The 19,150-nt window shown below is 47.2% G+C and overlaps 1 protein-coding gene across 1 annotated transcript in view; it reads left to right on the top strand.

Moving 5' to 3' along the window:
• Positions 1 to 19,150, top strand: part of CABLES1 (Cdk5 and Abl enzyme substrate 1) — a 101,695-nt gene that overhangs the window by 43,350 nt on the left and 39,195 nt on the right. Inside the window, exons 2-3 of the mRNA XM_068993658.1 lie at positions 3,672 to 3,743; positions 10,717 to 10,809. Coding sequence (XP_068849759.1) covers positions 3,672 to 3,743; positions 10,717 to 10,809 — 165 coding nt within the window. The remainder of the gene's footprint in view (positions 1 to 3,671; positions 3,744 to 10,716; positions 10,810 to 19,150) is intronic.

The following is a 19,150-nucleotide window of genomic DNA, read 5'->3' as shown; positions in this document are numbered from 1 at the left end:
GACCTAGTTTTCCAGGGTGAACCTCCAGGTCTGAATGCTGGACAGGAGCCTCTGAGCCTCAAGGTACCCTACAGGGCTTCATGTGTCCTCTGTGGGTTCACTTGGCGTTCGCAACTGGAGGACTGGCCTCCCCATTTTTGAGCTGGGAGGAGGGGCAGCCCCAAATGCCAGAAGAGCTCAAGGGATTGTTAATGGAATTCCCTGCTGATGGTCCCATGGATTCCCCCTTGAATATGAGCCCTTGAAGAGACAGGAGTCAAGCCGGGGTCAGCTTTGTGGTCCCAACAGGCCAGGCTTGCTGTTGGTGTGGTCAGAAGTGTGGGCAGAATGCACTTGCTAGGCCTTTCCTGCAACCTTGGTGGTATCTTTGCTGCCCAGGGCTGACCACAGGGCTTCCTGGTTGACCTCTGTCAGGATGATTGTAGGAACGGAGATCTTGCAGCTGTACGGTCATTGCAGTCACCCTGGTTGCAGGTTGAGCCAAACACCAAATATCTGTTTACCCGTCACCTGATTTTGACGGAATTTGTTGGGATTTTTCAGGGTCCGAAACCCATACACTTTATTTCTGCCTGTGAATAGGTTGTCTAATGACAATCTAGAGGTGCATACCTAAAATAATATTTCACTTTTGATTTAAAAACTCAGAACATTATCCAGAAGTAGACAGAGTAAATTATCATTTTAATCACATGCCCATTGGAGGAGATGTTGGTATTAAGTGTGGGGGCACTAATTTTATAGGTGGCCGTTGCATCAGCACATGTGACACCAAGCTAGTTCTGCTTGGAAGGAGGGGTAGGAGTGGAGGAGCACGTGTCACCGGTTGACTCAGGCACAGGGTGTTTGGAGTGACAACCTAGACACTGGCTGGGGTTGGAGGAGCTGCCAGGGCTAAGAGAGCCAAGCTGACCCCATCAACTGAGTGGGGAGGGTTATGGGTCAGGGTGCAGCCCCAGTGGCAGGAACTGGAGTGATAATGAAAACCCAGGAGCTCCAAGTCATGAACTGTTCTGTACCATGGACTTTATGTCTCTCTCTTAGTTTTTCTCATCTCCCCATTTCATAGATGAGGAGACTGAGGCTCAAGGATTAAGAAGTTTTCTAAGGTCCCAAAGCTTCCAGACTCCAGGATTGAAATCCGAGTCTGTCTGTCCCAGCACACATGCTGCTTGTAGCATCACACCGTCCCTTGGGTGGGGAGCGTGGTGACGCCTATCTCTGAGAGCTCTGGTGGGTGGGACTGGGACTCACTAGGCCCCCATCCCAGCCTGCAGCTACATTCCAGCCAGACCTGGCACCCGGAGGAACTGCACCTCAGTAGATGAAGTGGACCCTTCCTTCAACCACAGGGTCACAGGGGTCCTGGTGAGCCGAGTCCCCGGACTCATGGGGCTGCATAGACAGGTCCTGCTTGCTCAAGAATTGGGTTCCTTTCAAATCCCCACCTATAAAATCAGTTCCCCACCCCTCAGTTAAGACCAGTGTCTCCCCAAGGCCATTGCCTCCAGTCTGGCTGACTGTTGGAAATCTGGCAACATTAGAGAAATGGAAATTCAGTGTAAGTTAACTGTGGAATAAAACTGCATATCTTACAAAAGGTCAGCATGTCATGAAGACACTGAAGGTGATGTTGGAGTGCTTCCAGTTCTCACACGTGGACAGAGAAGGGTCACTGGAGAGAAAAGCAGGGAGAACATGCTGAATGTTTTAGAAAGGACTTGATGTCAAAATATGAAGATGGGACTTGCCTGGTGGTCCAGTGGCTAAGACGCCACACTCCCAATGCAGGGGGCCCGGGTTCAATCCCTGGTCAGGGAACTAGATCCTGAACGCCACCTTAAAGATCAGAGATCCCATATGCTGCAACTAAGACCCGACATAGCCAAATAAATAAATACTTTTTAAAAAGATGAAGACAGGCTCTGAGAAAATCAATGAAGCCCTCAAATGGTTTGCAGAAATGACCTTTCTTATTTAAAATGTGAAACAAAAAGGTAGCCACATGGTTGGTCAGAAACAATACACACAGAACAAAGCAAAAAACATTTCATTTTTTTTCTTGATGACAAATTAGACCTTGTTATAGTTGCATGTCCATTTTAAAGGAGGTCAGCCCTGGGTGTTCTTTGGAAGGACTGATGCTAAAGCTGAAACTCCAGTACTTTGGCCACCTCATGCGAAGAGTTGACTCATTGGAAAAGACTCTGATGCTGGGAGGGATTGGGGGCAGGAGGAGAAGGGGACGACAGAGGATAAGATGGCTGGATGGCATCACAGAATCGATGGACATGAGTTTAAGTGAACTCCGGGAGTTGGTGATGGACAGGGAGGCCTGGCCTGCTGTGATTCATGGGGTCGTAAAGAGTCGGACACGACTGAGCGACTGAACTGAACTGAACCTAACTGTTGTCAAGTGAATATAAAATAGACTTATCCTTCTAATTTTAGTCCTTTCCAAAGTAAAGACTGAATCAGATTTTTTTCTGATCACCACTACCCGCCACCATCAGCCAAATCACCTATTGTGCTATGAAGTGATGGTCTTTGTTCAAATGGATTTACTGTGAAATTGCCAACCATCACCCAACCTGGTCCCTGTGTCAGATATTCTGAGTTACCTAGGACCCATTCTTATTTCACTTGGACAAAAGAAGATCAAGGAGGTTTGGACAGGTGGTTTTCAGTTCTTTAGCATCTGGAAAGCATTTGTGTTTTGCCTAGTTATGTCCTGATATATATTCTTAATGGTCGCTGAGAAATTCTCCCAGGGGAATGATGTCATCTGTGTTTCTAGTTGCTTTTGAAATCATGGCCAACCAGAGACCATAAGTTTTGCTTGTTTGTTTTTGTTTTTCATCTTTTGGCTGTGCCACAAGGCATGTGGGACCTTAGCTTTCCAAACAGGGATGGAACCTGAGTCCCCTGCATTGGCAGCGTGGAGTCTTAGCTACTCGACCACCAGGGAAGTCCCTGAGACCATAAGTTTTATTTATTGCCTCCTAATGATTTTGATATTTTATTTAGTGTGGTTTTAAAATTTAATACTTATCAGCTAAAGCTGGCTCAGACCACTGATATTTCAATATTTAACAGTATTTTAATACTAAAAACATATCTAATGCTTTAGAAAAAGTGCACACAGTACCAATGGGCTTCCCAGGTGGCTTGGTGGTAAAGAATCTGCCTGCCAATGCAGGAGATGCGAGTTAGGTCCCTGGGTCAGGAAGATCCGCTGGAGGAGGAAAAGGCAACCCATTCCATTATTCTTGCCTAGAAAATCCCATGGACAGAAGAGCCTGGAGGGCTACAGTCCATGGGGTCTCAAAAGAGTGGGACATGACTTAGCCACTGAGCACACACGTACACACACAGTACCAAAATTATATGCAGTAAGAGGCACCTTGTCTGGTTTTGTTATTTGGCAGCATAAAATGTCTCCATCACGTCTCGTTTCTTCCCAGGGAGAACGTCAGGATTCAGCAAGGCAAGATGGGCTTGGCATTCAGGGTACAGTCTGGGAGTATGACAGCCTCTTAAAGACACCTTTTATCTGATTTTTTTTTTTAACAGACTTTATTTTTTAGAGCAGTTTTAGCTTTATGGAAATTCCTGATCCATTTCATGACGCAGTTTTAACACCTAGATTTTTTTTTTTCCTCTCTCTGCAGACGTCGCCTCATCTCCCAGCGATCATCCTTGGAGACCCTGGAAGACATTGAGGAGAATGCCCCTCTACGGAGGTCAGTTTTTCTGGTTGCATTTATGTGTATGTGAATGGCCTGCAATACAAGAAGGAGGCCAAAGTTTGCTTTTCTTTTCCAGGTCTTGATTTACAGAATTAAATTCTACAAATGACAATCTGATCCCCAGACTCAGTTTGGAAACCCCAACCCTTTGGAATATTAGAAGGAGAACTGTGAATTCCCAACCATGTACCAGAATAGCCCAGTTTGCGTGTGAATTCGGATGCTATGACCCTTTCTTTTTGAAAATAGTTGCTTGATGGAGAAGAACGTGTCCCTGCTCTGGCTTTTCCAGAGGGGACACAGGCATTGCAATCTCTAACTTGCAATGGTCAGGTGCTGGGGACAAGGTTAAGACAGCTATGAGTGCTCCCTCAGGGCTGAAAGTGTTCCGTTTCTCCCTCCGGATTAGAAAAGTGCTTTCAAGGCATCGTTTTTTGGGGGGGCTGGTGGGCGACAGCAGTTGCGGAGCTGTGCCTGGCTTCTGACTGGCAGCCCTCCTTCCTGTCCTCTGTGCTCAGTTCCCCCACCCTCCTGGAGTGCAGGGGACCCACACCACGTCCCCCTCAGTCCTCACTGATGCCCCAGCTGGGCTGGCCGGTGGAGGAGCAGCTGAGGGAAGACGGGGGCTGGGCCAGGGGGTGAGCAGGTAGGATGGTGTGCTGCGGGTTTATGGGGGATGCTGGCAGGTTGAGATGGAGGGAGAGTGTCTCCCTGGGGCCGGCGCCTTCCCTGCACGGAGCCTCACTCCCAGGCCACAGGTCATGTCCACAGACCACCTGGTTATAAAGCGTAGAGCATAGACAGGCCTGGGATCTGCTCCAAAGCATCCGTGACTGTGAGTCTCATCACCGACATCATTCTAAACAGAAAGGCAGGGCCAGACAGTCCGGATTCCACTTCTGAGGGCTTTTTGAAAACACCCAAGGGACTTCCCTCCTGGTTCTGTGGCTAAGACTCCATGCTCCCAATGCAGGGGGGCCCAGGTTTGATACACAACTAAGCCCTGGCATGGCCAAACAAATAGTAAATAAAATAAATATTGAAAAAAGAAAATGTTCATAACTTCTGGGGCCACGTTAGGCTGATGGCTTGTGGCTGTGATCCGTGTGGCCCAGGGGCAAGTGTTCTCCTGTCAGTCTCTGTTAAGTGGCCCAAGTTAATCAGCGAATGTGGAGGAGAAATGTCCTCAGGTGGCACCGAGTGGCTTCAGCATTTGAGCACAATTGATGCCCATCAGTGAACAGAACTGCAAAGGCCCTGGAGTTTGGAGAGGCTGCAGGGAGCACGGTCATTCGAGCAAGGTGGTAGCTGTGACCAAGGAAACCAGGTTAAAAAAAAAATCTCAGGCTCTAAATGTCACCTCCGTAGGGATTCCTGTGGTAGAGAGGGGGCGGAGGAGGACCCGGGTGCCGTATTCCTGGTCAGATGCCCCATCACCGCTGTACCCTCTCTCAGCATCGCCCAGGCTCGTCCTTTGTCCTCTGGCTCTCAGGCCTATGATGCCACAAACGGTCAGAGTAAAAATAGAATGGCTGATTTGCCTTAACTGTAAATTCATCCAGCTTCTACTTACAGAGTGCTGTACTTAATTTCCAACAAATGTTGTGTAAATATAAAGTTTAAAAAATAAGTCAAAATCAAGGGAGTTGGGCAGTTTAAGAAGTTTAGATTTTCCCTAGTGGACTTTCTTTAATTAAAAAATTTCTGATGTTTACCATAGAAACAGACATAGAAATCAAACTCATGGTTATTGAAGGAGGTTGTCTTGTTCATGTCCAACTCTTTTGACTATAGCTGCCAGGCTCCTCTGTCCATGGGATTTCCCAGGCAAGAGTACTGGAGTGGGTTACCATTTCCAACTCCAGGGGATCTTCCTGACCCAAGGATTGAACCCATTGGCAGGCAGATTCTTTACCGCCGAGCCAGCAAGGAAGCCCCAGAGTGGGTAGGGGAGGGATAAATTAGGAATTTGGGATTAGCAGATACAAACAACCATGTATAAAATCAACAACAAGATCCTATTGTAAAGCACAGGGAACTGTTGTCAGTATTCTGTAATGAGCCACAATTGAAAAGAATAAATACACACACACAGAGATACATATGTGAATCACTTTGCCATATACCAGAAACCAACACAAAGTTGTAAATCAACTATATATACTTCGATAAAAATTCTGATATGTACTTAGAAACTTGTTCCTAAGAGATAAAAGTCACAGAAGGGGCAATAGTTTGGGAGTAAGGGGATTTGAATTTTTGGCCCCATTTTTATACTAACTGCTTGGAGAAGGAAATGGCAACCCACTCCAGTATTCTTGCCTGGAGAATCCCATGGACGGAGGAGCTTGGTGGGCTACAGTCCATGAGTCGCAGAGTTGGACATGGCTGAGAGACTTCACTTTCACTTTACAGGGCTTTGGAAACTCATTTACTTATGCTGAGGCCTCCGTTTTCCCACCTGTAAAATGGAAGGGACAAATTGACTGATCTCTGAGGTTCTTACCAGCCTTTCCATTCTGTGAAATGAATGTACCAGTAATGACGCCAAAGTGTTTTGGGAACTGCGGGGGCGGAAGGCTATTAGCCCAACTTGCTTTCAAAGTCAGCGCTCAGAACAAACTGCTCAAAGGCATCTATTAAAAACCTTTTGCATAATTAGGTGTATCCTGTAATCAGTGCTAACAAGAAAGAGCTAATCTTTCATTAAATTAGTTTTTAATTTAATTCTATCCTAATTTAATTTTGTGTCACTTAAAATGTATGGTTTTAAATGGGTATTTACACCTTAATGCAGGCAGCTTTGAAATTAGTTTCTTCCTTGCTTAACCTGCTTTAACCTGAGTGCTCAGTCTTCCGGTTTCCCTGGCAATTGTTGCCAATGCCACAGTTCTCTTAAAGTGTTTCTTAGGTTGGGGGTGGTGATAGCTGAATGCTTTAAAAACACACACACACACAAGCCAACAAACAGCTTGCAATTCCAAGGGCTAGACCATTAGCATTGTTGTTGCGTAGTCACTCAGTCGTGTCCAGCTCTTTTGTGATCCCATGGACTACAGTGGGTCAGGCTCCTTCGACGTGTCCACGGAATTTCCCAGGCAAGAACACTGGAGCAGGTTGCCGTTTTCTTCTCCAGGGGGATTTTCCTGACCCAGGGATCTAACCTGCATCTCCTGCATTGTCAGGCAGATTCTTTACCACTGAGCCACCAGGGAAGTCCCTTTGCAGTTAGAATTGTATGCTAAGATAGAAATAAAGCACCTCTTCAGTTATCTTTTTGGGCCTTTCCCAGGTGGAGCTAATGGTAAAGAACCCACCTGCCAGTACAGAGACGTAAGAGACACAGTTTCGATCCCTGTGTTGGGAAGATCCCCTGGAGTAGGAAATGGCAACCCACTCCAGTATTCTTGCCTGGAGAATCCCATGGACAGAGAAGCCTGGCGGGCTACAGTCCATAGAGTCACAAAGAGTTGGACACGACTGAAGCGACTTGGCACTCAATTATTTTTTTAAAAGTTTTGCTTTTCTCTTGCACATCACAAGTTAGTTTCTTGTATCTGCCTTGAACTCCAAGACTTGAGCATTAACCGTGAGAGCGTTTAGATTGGGATTTTCCACATTGTCTGGTGGTTACCTGGTCTCCCAGAAATAAGAACCTAGGCTGTCTGTTAGGTGTCCAGAAAAATCTCTGTTTGGCTACCGCAGGTGTGGCAGCCATCACCACCAGCCCTGTCTCCAGCCTGTCTGGGTTGAGGGGTGCCGTCTGCTGTACCATTCAGTAATTACCAGTGCCAGCGCACACCAGTGGCCTTTTGCCAACTTCCGGCTCCAGCTGAAAACTGAAAGATTTTGTGTCTAAATCCGAGGGTAATAGCACCTCTTTCTGCAGGCATGGAGACTGGTTCATAGGAGGGCGTCATCACAGTCCAGCTTTTAGCCCACTGCCCTCATCTAGAGTCGGGGGCCTGGAAACTCTGCATCTGGTTAGGGGCATGGGGGAGGGGGGCGGGGGCACAGGGTAAGCATGTAAGGTTGCTCCCGAACGCCTGTCCAGAAACCCGTGGAAGCAAGCATTTATGCCTTCAAGGATCCTTCTCTCGCCAGTGACTACATATTTCTAGAACTTTCTGCCGTGTGTGAGAGAGACAGTTGGGGACCTTGAGTGGCCTGCAGATTCTAACAGTCATTCTGCGGGTAGAACTGAGACCCTTCAAGGTGCTGGGTGTGCTTCCGAGTGCGGCCTCGAGAAGGCAGAGTGAGGCTATAGCTCCTTGGACCCCAGGAAGGCTGGATCTGGGTTTGGAAGCTCAGAGTGGGGAGTGGGACCAGTGAGTATCTTTCCTGATTCAAACCCTTCCTGAGGTCCACAGGAAGCATCTATAGCATCCCCTCAGGTAGGGCACTGCCTGTCTTTAAAAAAATCTATTTAAAAACCAAGAAATCAGGACCCTTAATAAAGGCTGCAGGTTTTTTTTTTTTTTTAATACTTTTTTGGCCACATCACACAGCAAGTGGGATCTTAGTTCCCCAACCGGGGATCAGATCCCCCACACCCCATGCATTGGAAGCTCAGAGCCTTAATCACTGGACTATCAGGGAAGTCCCAGAACTACAGTTTTAAGAATATAGGAAGAAAATAGTAACAAAATATGCACCCTTTGTAGTTAAGTTTTAATAATAATCACAACACTTGTGTGTACATATGGGCCTTCCCTGGTAGCTCAGACAGTAAAGAATCCACCTGCAATGCAGGAGACCTGGGTTTGATCCCTGAGTCGGGAAGATCCCCTGGAGAAGGGAATGGTTACCCACTCCAGTACTGTTGGCTGGAGAAACAGAGGAGCCTGACAGGCTACAGCCCACGGGGTCCCAAAGAGTGGGTTTCCCTGCCTGCTCAGATGGTAAGGAGTTCACCTTCAAGGCCAGGGACCCAGGTTTGAGCCCTGGGTTGGGAAGATCCTCTAGAGAAGGAAATGGCTACCCACTCCAGTATTCTTGCCTGGAGAATTGCATGGACAGAGGAGCCTGGTGGGCTACAGTTCATGGGGGGTTCCAAAGAGTCAGACACAACTGAGCGACTAACACACGCACATATGTATGGACATGAACGTGTGTATTTGAACGTATCCCTTGACAGCATATGAAGCTCTTATAGAAATCTTCACGTGTAATTGTCACAAGAGTTGCAGGGGATATTACTAGTGATCGATCGCTAGGGTTGGTAGTGAGTTGGGGTGGATGCTGGCAGGGCCACTCGGGCTGTGGCCATGCGCTGTGGACACTTCACTCCAGTGAAGTGGACATGACTGGCAGGGGATCTTCCTGCCTCTAGACCCAATGCCCAGGGAACCCCCCTTTCCTGAGGAAAGTCACCAGATACACTACCATGTCATTGCTTTGACCACTCATTCACTTCACTGTATTTTTTCAAAATAAATTCTATTTTAAGGAGCTGTTTCTACGGGAAAAACATAAATAATTTTCAGTGCTCCCTACGAAGCAGCTTCTAGGAAGACTGGCCCTTCCTGGAGGGCACGTAAGGGTGTTTCAGGGGAATGTACACCCTGAGGTCTAGACCGAGGCTGTCCCCTAATTTCCCTTCAGGCCCCTGCCTCCGTGCGTGCTATGTCACTTTTGTCATATCCAACTCTTTGCAGCCCCCTGGGCTGTAGCCCACCAGGCTCCATTCCAGGGCAGCCATTCCCTTCTCCAGGGGATCTTTCCAACCCAGGGATCAAACCCATGTCTCTTAATGTCTCCTGTATTAACAGGTGGGTTCTTTACCGTTAGTACCACTTGAGAAGCCCGCGTCAGGCCTCCGGGGGAGAGTAAAGATCAGAGCTGAGGGGCAGGTGTGTGACTCTGAACATTCCTTAATCCTTTGCCCCCCAAAGGACCCCCACACCCCACTGCCCTCAGCTTTACCTCCTGTTTGGGTCACCTTGCTGTTCTCTTACCTGAAGCCTCCAAGTTCAGAACTGACTGAACTCAGGTGACAGCCCAGCTCAGACACTCAGTGTGGCTTTGGGAACCTGGGCACCACTTCTTGACACATCTGATGTGATCCCAGAAACCAGCCCTCGGGGTCTATGGTCAGAAAGGTTTAAGTAAACAAAAAATTTTGGCAGCAAAAACCCAACTAGAGAGGACATTGCTCCCTTTCTCAAGACAAGACCAAACTTCAGATTTTCATTTGTTGGGAGTTTGCTTTTTATCCTAGCTGTTATTGCAGTTACGTGTCTAATTTTGCCAGGTAGCTTTGAAAATATATATACATAAATAAAACCTTTCTGTTCTGTTATTCCTGCAGTGCATGTTCATGTCATATATTCTAGGGAAAATTAATTAGAATCCAAGTCAATTTGTTCAACAAATCTGTATTTAAAATTTATCTAAAAAAACAAAAACAAACAGCCACTAGCCAGGTCTCTGATTCCCATTCAAAGTAAAGCTGTGACTTCCAAGCATAGCCTAGTTGAGTGTTGAGGCAATAGTCCAGGTGATTCAAGCCAGAGTCCTGCTATAGCAGAAAATGATTTGGGGTTGTTTTTAAACTGAATTTGCCAGTGTTTTTCTCTGCCTCTGAATTCGTTGAATTTGCAGTTTTCCGTTCCTAATACCTGTGTTGATACGGGAGGATTCTTTTTAAGATGACAGGAACGGATAATGTCTTTGGAATCCATGTAGGTTATGTTATTGCAATTGAGGGCAATAGTTTTCATTAGCTGGCTCTTCAGAGCCATATAAATTATTATCAGTATTATCAAGGAAGTTGTCTGTCTTTTGGGTTGGGTTTTTTGTTGTTGTTGTTTGTTTTTTTAAGCTTCCCCGCTTCCAGCCGCAAGGTCCTCGTTATCCTTGGGGTGACTCAACCTTTGGTCTGGTCTTTCCTTCCTGTCTTTGTGTGGAGATGTCTCAGCTATCTAGGACCGACTGACTGTGTTTTTGAAATGGCTTTGTTTTTCAGATGTCGAACTCTCTCAGGTTCGCCCAGACCAAAGAACTTTAAGAAGATTCATTTTATCAAGAATATGCGGCAGCACGATACCAGGAATGGCAGGTACCGTACTGACAGAAGCTTTGGGAGGGGGCTGGTCCCGTAGGGCAGGGAAGGGGGGACGCTTTGCATGGCCAGACCTCACGGAGTGAAGCCCACTGTAAAGATGAACATGATCTCATGTAACCTTCCAAAACAGACCATTCTTTCCACCCCTCTCCCACCAGAATCATGCAAAGAGTCTGTAGAAAATGCTGCTCTCTAATGGTAACCCAAGGCTTTTTTTTTTTAGACTAAAACTGAATTTTCAATAGTACTGAAATATATTTTTATTAGGAAACTTTGAACAGAAAAACAGTTGAGTTTTTTTGGCGAAGGTTTGTCATCGTTTCTTTTTCTGCTTTGTTGGATTTTGTTTTCTGTTTTCACCAGGGCTCCATGCTCTGGTCAGTGAATATTCTGCTAGATCTTGGGCCTAAAGTCGGGTTTGGCTCTCTCTCTCTCTGATGATGTTCATTAAGAGAGGAGGATCCTGATTTTGCCAGCAGATTCGTCCCAGGCGCCAGTTCAGACTCCTGGGCCAGCTGACGTCTGGGAGCATGTGTTTCTCCAGCAAAGAGTTGTTCTTCGGGAAAGCGCTGTTAAATGAAAATTATGGTTAACATGTATATGTTGTTGTTGTCCAGTCGCTCGGTCATGTCTGACTCTTTGCGACCCCATGGACTGTAGCACACTGGGTTTCCCTGTCCTTTAACATTTCCCGGAGGTTCCTCAAACTCACATCCATTGAGTCAGTGATGCCATCCAACTATCTTATCCTCTGTCACCCCCTTCTACTCCTGCCTTCAATCTTTCCCAGCATCAGGGCCTTTTCTAATGAGTCAGCTCTTTGCATCAGGTGGCCAGAGTATTGGAGCTTCAGTTTCAGCATCAGCACTTCCAGTGAATACTCAGGGTTGGTTTCCTTTAGGATTGACTGGTTTGATCTCCTTGCAATTGAAAGAACTTGCAATATGATCTTGGCATTAAAACTGTCCTGGTGACAAGTGGACATGAATCTTTGTTGCCAGCATAGATTATGATTGAATGGTGAAGCCTATTAATGGCAGCCTCACAGTAGTGCTAGGAATAGGGCTCTGAGACCCCTTGGAATCCCCAAACCTCTGTTCCCTGGGGGTCGCTCCTCCTCTCTGATCTGTGACCTAGATCGTAGCTAGAGACACGTCCCAGAGTGGAGTTCCTGCCACAAGACCATTTCACTTAATCTCCTCCTGATTTTCAGAAGCTCATATGGGCCCCACTAATTTTTTCTAACCTATACCAAATGAAAATTGCTAAAAACTTAGACTCATGGCATGATTAAGGCCCAGCATCACTATAATTTAGTGTAAAATACACTGTACAACCTGAATAACTAACACTAACAATTGCAGTGTGTGAAGACTTCTTTTCTTGAAGTTTTTAAACCTCTCTTGAATAAAGAACATAATTTTATATCTAGTCAACAATTTCGGAATGGCACGATTGAATTCTCCCGTCAAATAATTTTTACGTAGTCAGTATGCATTTCTATTTTAAGTACAAAGCTTTTAGTTAAAATGAACCCAACAGTCATCCGTGAAATAGAACACACTCTGGGTTTCTTTCTCCCACCCTGACTTCACTGTCACAATTACTGTGCCTTATGCATTTAACCACCGTGTTTTTCTTTTCTGTTGTGTCTTTTACTTACTGAATCTGAACCTTACTTGTACCATTTTTAGTATAAATTACTCATCATTTATTTATGTTGGTGTTTTTGTTCATAATCTCTTGAACCATAAACATATAAAACCATGAGTTCCTAAATAAAATTAATGACAAAGCCAAAAAGTGGGTCAAATTAATAGTATTCCCTGCTTTTCAATGCTGTCGAGGATACAGAGTCAGATAATCACCTGGCATGGTTTGCAGTGAGTGTTGTATTAGTCGCTCAGTCGTGTCTGACTCTTTGCAACCCCGTGGACTGTAGCCCGCCAGGCTGCTCTGTCCATGGAATTCTCCAAGCAAGAATATTGGAGTGGGTAGCCATTCCCTTCTCCAAGGGATCTTCCCAACCCAAGGATTGAACCTGGGTCTGCTGCATTGCAGCCAGATTCTTTACTGTCTGAGCCACCAGGGAAGCAGGGAAGGGATGTAGTTAAAAGATTTGAACTAATGGGATCACCAGTGTCTAGCATATTTGGAAGCTGCCTTTCCTGGCACACTTTTGACCCAGAAACAACAGAAATAGCCCAGAAAGCATGCAGTTGCTGGTAGTCTCACTGGGGAATTTTCAGACAGGACCAGGAAGACTTTTAGCTCATCTGAAGATCTAGGAACTGGAATTTCGGGCAGGAAAGCAAGCCCTCAGCACTGGCTATAGGCTGAGATGACAGCTGGTCATACCTGCCTAGGTGAGAACTGCTTTTTATGTGCCAGCGAAGATGAAAGGGCTGGAGATGCACTCTTTCCGACCTCCAGCTGATTTATTAGCAGGGACGGACCGTTCTTAGACAGATGAAAGGAAGAACTCAGGAGGACGCCAAAAAGAGCCTAGAATTTCCGAGGTGACAGAAGGAAATTGTGGTCAAGAGCTGATAAGTGGGAGGAGAAGATCCAGCTTTTTGAGAAGGTCGAGGAGAGGTCCCCACTGCAGCTGAGCAGCAGGCAGAGCACATCCTGCTGGAGGTGGCCGGGGCAGGGCTGAGCTCAGGGCAGCGGTGCTGGGTACCAGGGGGCCTGGGTGTGCTCTAAGAAGGGAGGGACTGGGAAGATGGCTGGTGAGGGGCGGGTGGTGGGTCTCTGATACCCCACCTCAGGCGTGCAGGGCACACACACACCAGCACACCTACTGCTTCTCACAGTCCAGCGTTGGAGCCTCTCGACTCAGGTTCCTGCCATGTTGGGAGGAAAGAGGCTTTGCCAAGATGCCTGGAGATGGTCATTATAGAACTCAAAGGGGGACTAGGATCCAGTGATTAAGACTCCACGCTTCCAATGCAAAAGACGAGGGTTCAGTCCCTGGCTGGGGAACTAAGATCCCACACGCTGCACAGCAAGTGCATGCTCAGTTGTGCCCAGCACTGCAACCCCATGAGCTGTAGCCCACCAGGCTCCTCTGTCCATGGGACTTTCCTGGCAAGGATTCTGGAGTGGGTTGGCATGTCCTTCTCCAGAAATGACATGAAGTCTTTAAAACAACTGTTCGCACATGTGTGAGCAAACTATATGTTGTGGTAGAAAGGAGTCCAGGGCCCTGTGTCCTGGCATCTGGAGGGGACCCTTGAACATTCGGAGGATGGTCAGTGGGGACTGGGAGCTGCCGCTTGGTTAGTAGAGAAGAGCCAGTCAGCGTGCACTCTCATCTGCATGGGGAAGTTAACTGGCAGTGAAGACAGATCTCGCCCCTCAGGGAGGAGACACCCTTGAAAATAACGAACATTATGAGGCCAAAGCAGGTGCCAACAGATAGAGCCAGGTAGAGCTGGGGCATCAGAATGGAAAGTGAGCGTGAAGACTGAAGACCAGCCACCGGCCAAAGACATGTTCATGTCCAGTGACCCTCGTGGTCCTGTTAGGACAGGACCTCTCCTCTGGGCACTTCCAGCCTCAGGACTCAAAATGTTTGAGAGCAATGGGAGACAAGAGCCATGGCTTCAGGTGGGCATCACCCTCCCCCAAAACATTATTTCACATCCTTTTGAAGTCATCTGGTTTTCGAATGTCTGCCTTGAACACAGTCAATGGCTGCCATGTGCACTGGAAGTGCTCCCTTCCTGGGTCTGCCATGGGAATTATTGCCTTCTGCACAGGCAAAGAAATACTTTTTTGCAGTGCGTGGACCTGTCTGTCTCGTCCGTTGACAGAAATTTTCAAAGAGACTTAAAAAGATATGAGATAGTAGACAGAGATGTGTGCCAGAGGGTTCTCTCTCTAAAGTACGAACTCAGTAGGAAAAACAAAAATATGAAAGATTCCAACACCTTTCATCTGCTTTGTAAAGTAAGATGTTTAAAAAAAAAGTGCAGTAACTGAAGTCAAGTTGTCACTTCTCATTTTATATTGAAAATTGTGGAGGGAACTAGGCGAATGGGTAATAACTAAATTAAAACCTTGTTTGTCATCTCATCAGTTCCGATCTGTCAGCTTCGTTTAGTTTGAAAGATGTGTTGGAGGAAGTAGCACATTTCAGAAAACAAAACAGCCAGTCACCAGTTCTGAACGGGCCTTCTAGAAAGCCGAAATATGTCACCAGCGCCATTTCTCCCTGTAACAAAGCCTTCTGATTTGACAGATGCACGGCATCTTCTGTGAGACTCCATGAAATGTCTGCTTCTTCCCCAGCACGCTTTTCTCCTTCCAAAACCTTTGTTTTTTAAAAGACTAGACCCCTCCATCCCCCAGCAGCAGTAGGCTGGAAGAGAAGCATCTTTATCAGTGTCATCATCTGTGTTTATAACCAGTTGTCAGCAAAACCTCAGACCTAAAGGACATCGAGTGGATAGACTTGAAGGAAGTGGAAGAAAGGGTTAGGCACTCAGTCCTGTCTGACTCTTTGCAACCCCATGAACTGTAGCCTGCCAGGCTCCTCTGTCCATGGGATTCTCCAGGCAAGAATACTGGAGTGGGTTGCCATGCCCTCCTCCAGGGGATCTTCCTGACCCAGGGATCGAACTCAGGTCTCCTGCATTGCAGGCAGATTCTTTGCTGTCTGAGCCACCAGGGAAGCCCTGAGGAAGCCTTTAGTAACCTCCAGACCTCACTGAGACTTCCTGGGCCCAACCTCTTCTGCCACCAAAGTGTCTCCCAGAGATGCTCTCAAACTGATCCACTGATTTTCTTCAGCTTCTTCCCTGGTTCTCTGAGCCACCGGAGGAAGGAGGAGCCAGACCGTAGCCACCAGGGACAAACGGGGGCTGGCGCTGGCTCAGCACTGCATGCAGGGTTTATTACAGCCTTATTATCCACATTTCTTGTTTGTTTGTTTCTTTAATTAAGGGTTTTGTTTTGTTTTCTGGTCATGCCTTGAAGCATGTGGGCTCTTAGTTCCCTGACCAGGGATCGAACCTATGCCCCCTGCATTGGAAGTGCAAGAGTCTTAACCAGTGGACTGCCAGGGAAGTCCCTGTCCATACCTCTTTAAGAAGCACAGCAGGTATGCTGGCTTTTTCTGTGACTCTGCCCGAGGCTTTTGAGAAAATGATTTTCAAACATAAGCAACCATGGTTCTCCTGAGCAGATGTATTAATACCTTGCTGTAAAGCGCTCAGTCTGAGAATGCTTGTTGCTTCTTTCTAACCAGTTTGATTTACAGGAAATAAAGTGAGTCTCAGGAAAAAACAGTGTAAGGGATTGGAGAGGGCCTTCTCTTGGTAATTCTGTCTCAGCGCTGCTTGATGAGAGGCCCTGGGAGCCTGGGAGAGACCAGACCTTCTCCACCAGTGGTACCTGGCCGTCTGAGAGGGAAACCATCATTAGGGCTGGTGGGAGGCCCAAACCACGCCCAGGACGTGGATGCCAGTGCTCTCCTGGAAAAGCAAGGACGAGAGGGCCCCAGAGGGGACTTTTGTGACACCGCACTCAGCTGGTATTCCTCCTGTCATTCTCCTGGCTGGATGATGTCCCCAAAAAATTCTTATGCTGAGCCCCAGCCCTCTGTACCTCAGAATTCGACCTTATTTGGAAATAACGTCATGGCAGATGTAATGAGTTAAGAGGAGATTGTGCTGGGGGAAGGTGGGCCCCTCATCTAATGACTGGTGTCCTTATAAAAGGGGGAACCTTGGGAACTTGCACACACAGCCTTGTGAAGGCTCCTGTCTTGCTGCCCCAAGACAAGGAGCTCCCAGAAGCTGGGACAGATCCTGCCCTCAGGGGAGCCTTGGTCTCCACAGCCATGAGATGATTGACTTCTGTTGTGGAAGCCATAGCCATGGGGCAGGGCACACGGGCTCCTTGTTACGGCAGCCCCGGCGAACTCACACGCTCCCTTAGGCTCTCTCGCTGCCGTCTCTCGGGCTTTGTCACTTCCTGTCGCCCATCCCCTCTCCTCAGTGCATACCCAGCCCTGGGGGTGCTCACCCAGCCAGGGCTCAGTCACCATCGCCATCTTAACTGCCCCAGGCCCCCCGAGCCCCAGGTCCAGCTCTGCTAAATTATTCACAGTAACTGCTTGGTTAAGGGGAAGAGGTCAGTAAACAGTGGGCAAAAATACTCACAAAATGACATACGTCGTTTTCACTTTGGGCCACACAAGTATGTGAGATCTTAGTTCCCTGATCAGGGATCAAACCTACATCCCCTACCTTGGAAGCTCAGAGCCTTAACCACTAGACCACCAGGGAAGTCCTAACTTACTTAGTTTAAATACCTCGGATTTCACTTCAGGCACGTTGGCGATCAGCCATTCCGCAGACCTGTGATGCAGGTCTTTCTGTGCAGTGAGGCTCCTGAGCAGAGTGAGTTGTGACGTTGACCTCATGCTTTCACTGTTCACACAGTGTTCTAGAGAGCAGCCTACCAGCCTGAGCTTTGGGCGTGCCGTGGTTGTTGGTTAAAGTGATTTACAGAGGGGAGTGGAGACCATGGTGCGTCAAGCAAGGGAAGTCAGTGAAGGGAGTTTCACTGCACACTTTGTTCCTCCACTGGGCCTTCTGCTCCTCCGCTCAGTCCTGTGTGTGCTCAGCCGATCAGTAGTGTCTTACTCTGCAACACCATGGACTGTAGCCCACCAGACTCCTCTGTCATGGGATTTCTTAAGCAAGAACACAAATGGGTTGCCATTTCCTCCCCCAGGGGATCTTCCCAACCAGGGTTTGAACCCGAATCTCTTGCATCTCCTACACTGGTGGGCGGATTCTTTACCACAGGCATTACCCAAAAAGTGCAATCCAGTATGACCTCATACCAACTGATCACATCTGCAGAGACCCTTTTTCCAAATGAAAGTCATGTCTGCAGGGATTAAGACCTGAATATGTCTTTTGGGGGAACTAGGTTCAACCCACAACACCAGCATTTTTAAGTGTGCTCTCTCTTGCTTCCTTGGCCTGTAGAGAATGAAGTACAGAATTTGAGAATGTGCTTCTACACCCAGTACCCACCATGGACCCCTGGGCGGTGGGCACCCTGGCCGTGTTCATAGATCACTGTGTTCACCCTCTGCTGTTGCAAATGTGATTTTCTTTGCTTTAGACTTTCAAAGTTGGTTGCCTGTTTTTAATGTCCTTAAGTGAATACCATTGCTATCATGGAATATTCCACGTGGAAGAGATCAAAACTTCTCACAGCCAACAGAGACTCCCCAGGGGGCTGGAAATAGAACAAGAAGCCAGTATTTGGCATATGAAAGAACACTTAAGGATCTTGGGTGGTGTGAGACGTTGCCTGGTCAGATATTTTGAAAGCAGATGCAGTGAAAGTGATCTACAGTCCTGGATCAGCTGTGGTGACCCTCATGCATCTCCATGCTGTTTCTGAGGGCTCCAGCATCTCACGGGCAAAGTGTGCCGTTGGAGGCTTTGTGGTCTGAAGCTGTAAATTCCCTCATACCGGAAACACTTTCCTAAACCTAAATGGAGCTATACAAAGAAGATCAGACGGTGTTCCAGCAGTTGAGCACACTCAGTGTTTCCTAAGGGCTCAGAAAACATGGTATGTCCAGAGGGAACTCTGCCCACGTGAGCTGCAGCCCTGGGGAACTTTTCCGCTTGCTATTTTTTTCCCCTCCAGCAGATGTTTGTATGGAAATGTGATCTTTAATTCCTTAAAGACCCATCTCCCCGGAGTTAATCCCTCTTTTGAAGTCCTAATCTTTTGTGTAATGCTTTTTGGTCATCTTGACTCCAAGTGTTATATGTTACAGATGGAAAATTCTGTGGGCTTCTTGCATGACATTTGGGCCCAGAAGAAGATAACTGTACCGCTGGAGGGGAAAACATGGTGAATTTCCAAAGCCCATTGGAAATGGAGTTTGGCTGTCTTAACATCATTCCAGACAACTAGCATATGATTTAATTCTTTCACAAATGCACTCAAAAGAGGCAAACAAATCTGAGTTTCTTTGTGATTATCTCAGTTATGATGGACATTGCCCTGATGCTTGTAAAGAGCAAAGCTGCAAATTCACGTGAGCCCTCCAGGTTCTAGACACAGCAGTTGGTCACGTGGGACCCATCTTGAGACTCATGCCATTTGAAGTCACTAGAGCAAGAAACTGTCAAGAGCTGGCCACTTGTTGATACTTGTGTGCTCTGGCGAAGACTTCAAGTCCCCCCTTGACTCCAAAGATGTTTCGGGAAACACGTAGGATGTGTTCTTGGGAGCTCTACCGGCTGCTTTCAGCTCTCCAGGGCGTGGAGAGTTGGAGACCTGTTGCAGCGTG

The sequence above is a fragment of the Capricornis sumatraensis genome, chromosome 21, assembly GCF_032405125.1.
Source record: "Capricornis sumatraensis isolate serow.1 chromosome 21, serow.2, whole genome shotgun sequence".
NCBI lineage: Eukaryota > Metazoa > Chordata > Mammalia > Artiodactyla > Bovidae > Capricornis > Capricornis sumatraensis.
The sequence above is the reverse complement of the archived record's forward strand: the minus strand, read 5'-3'. Positions and strand labels throughout refer to the sequence as shown.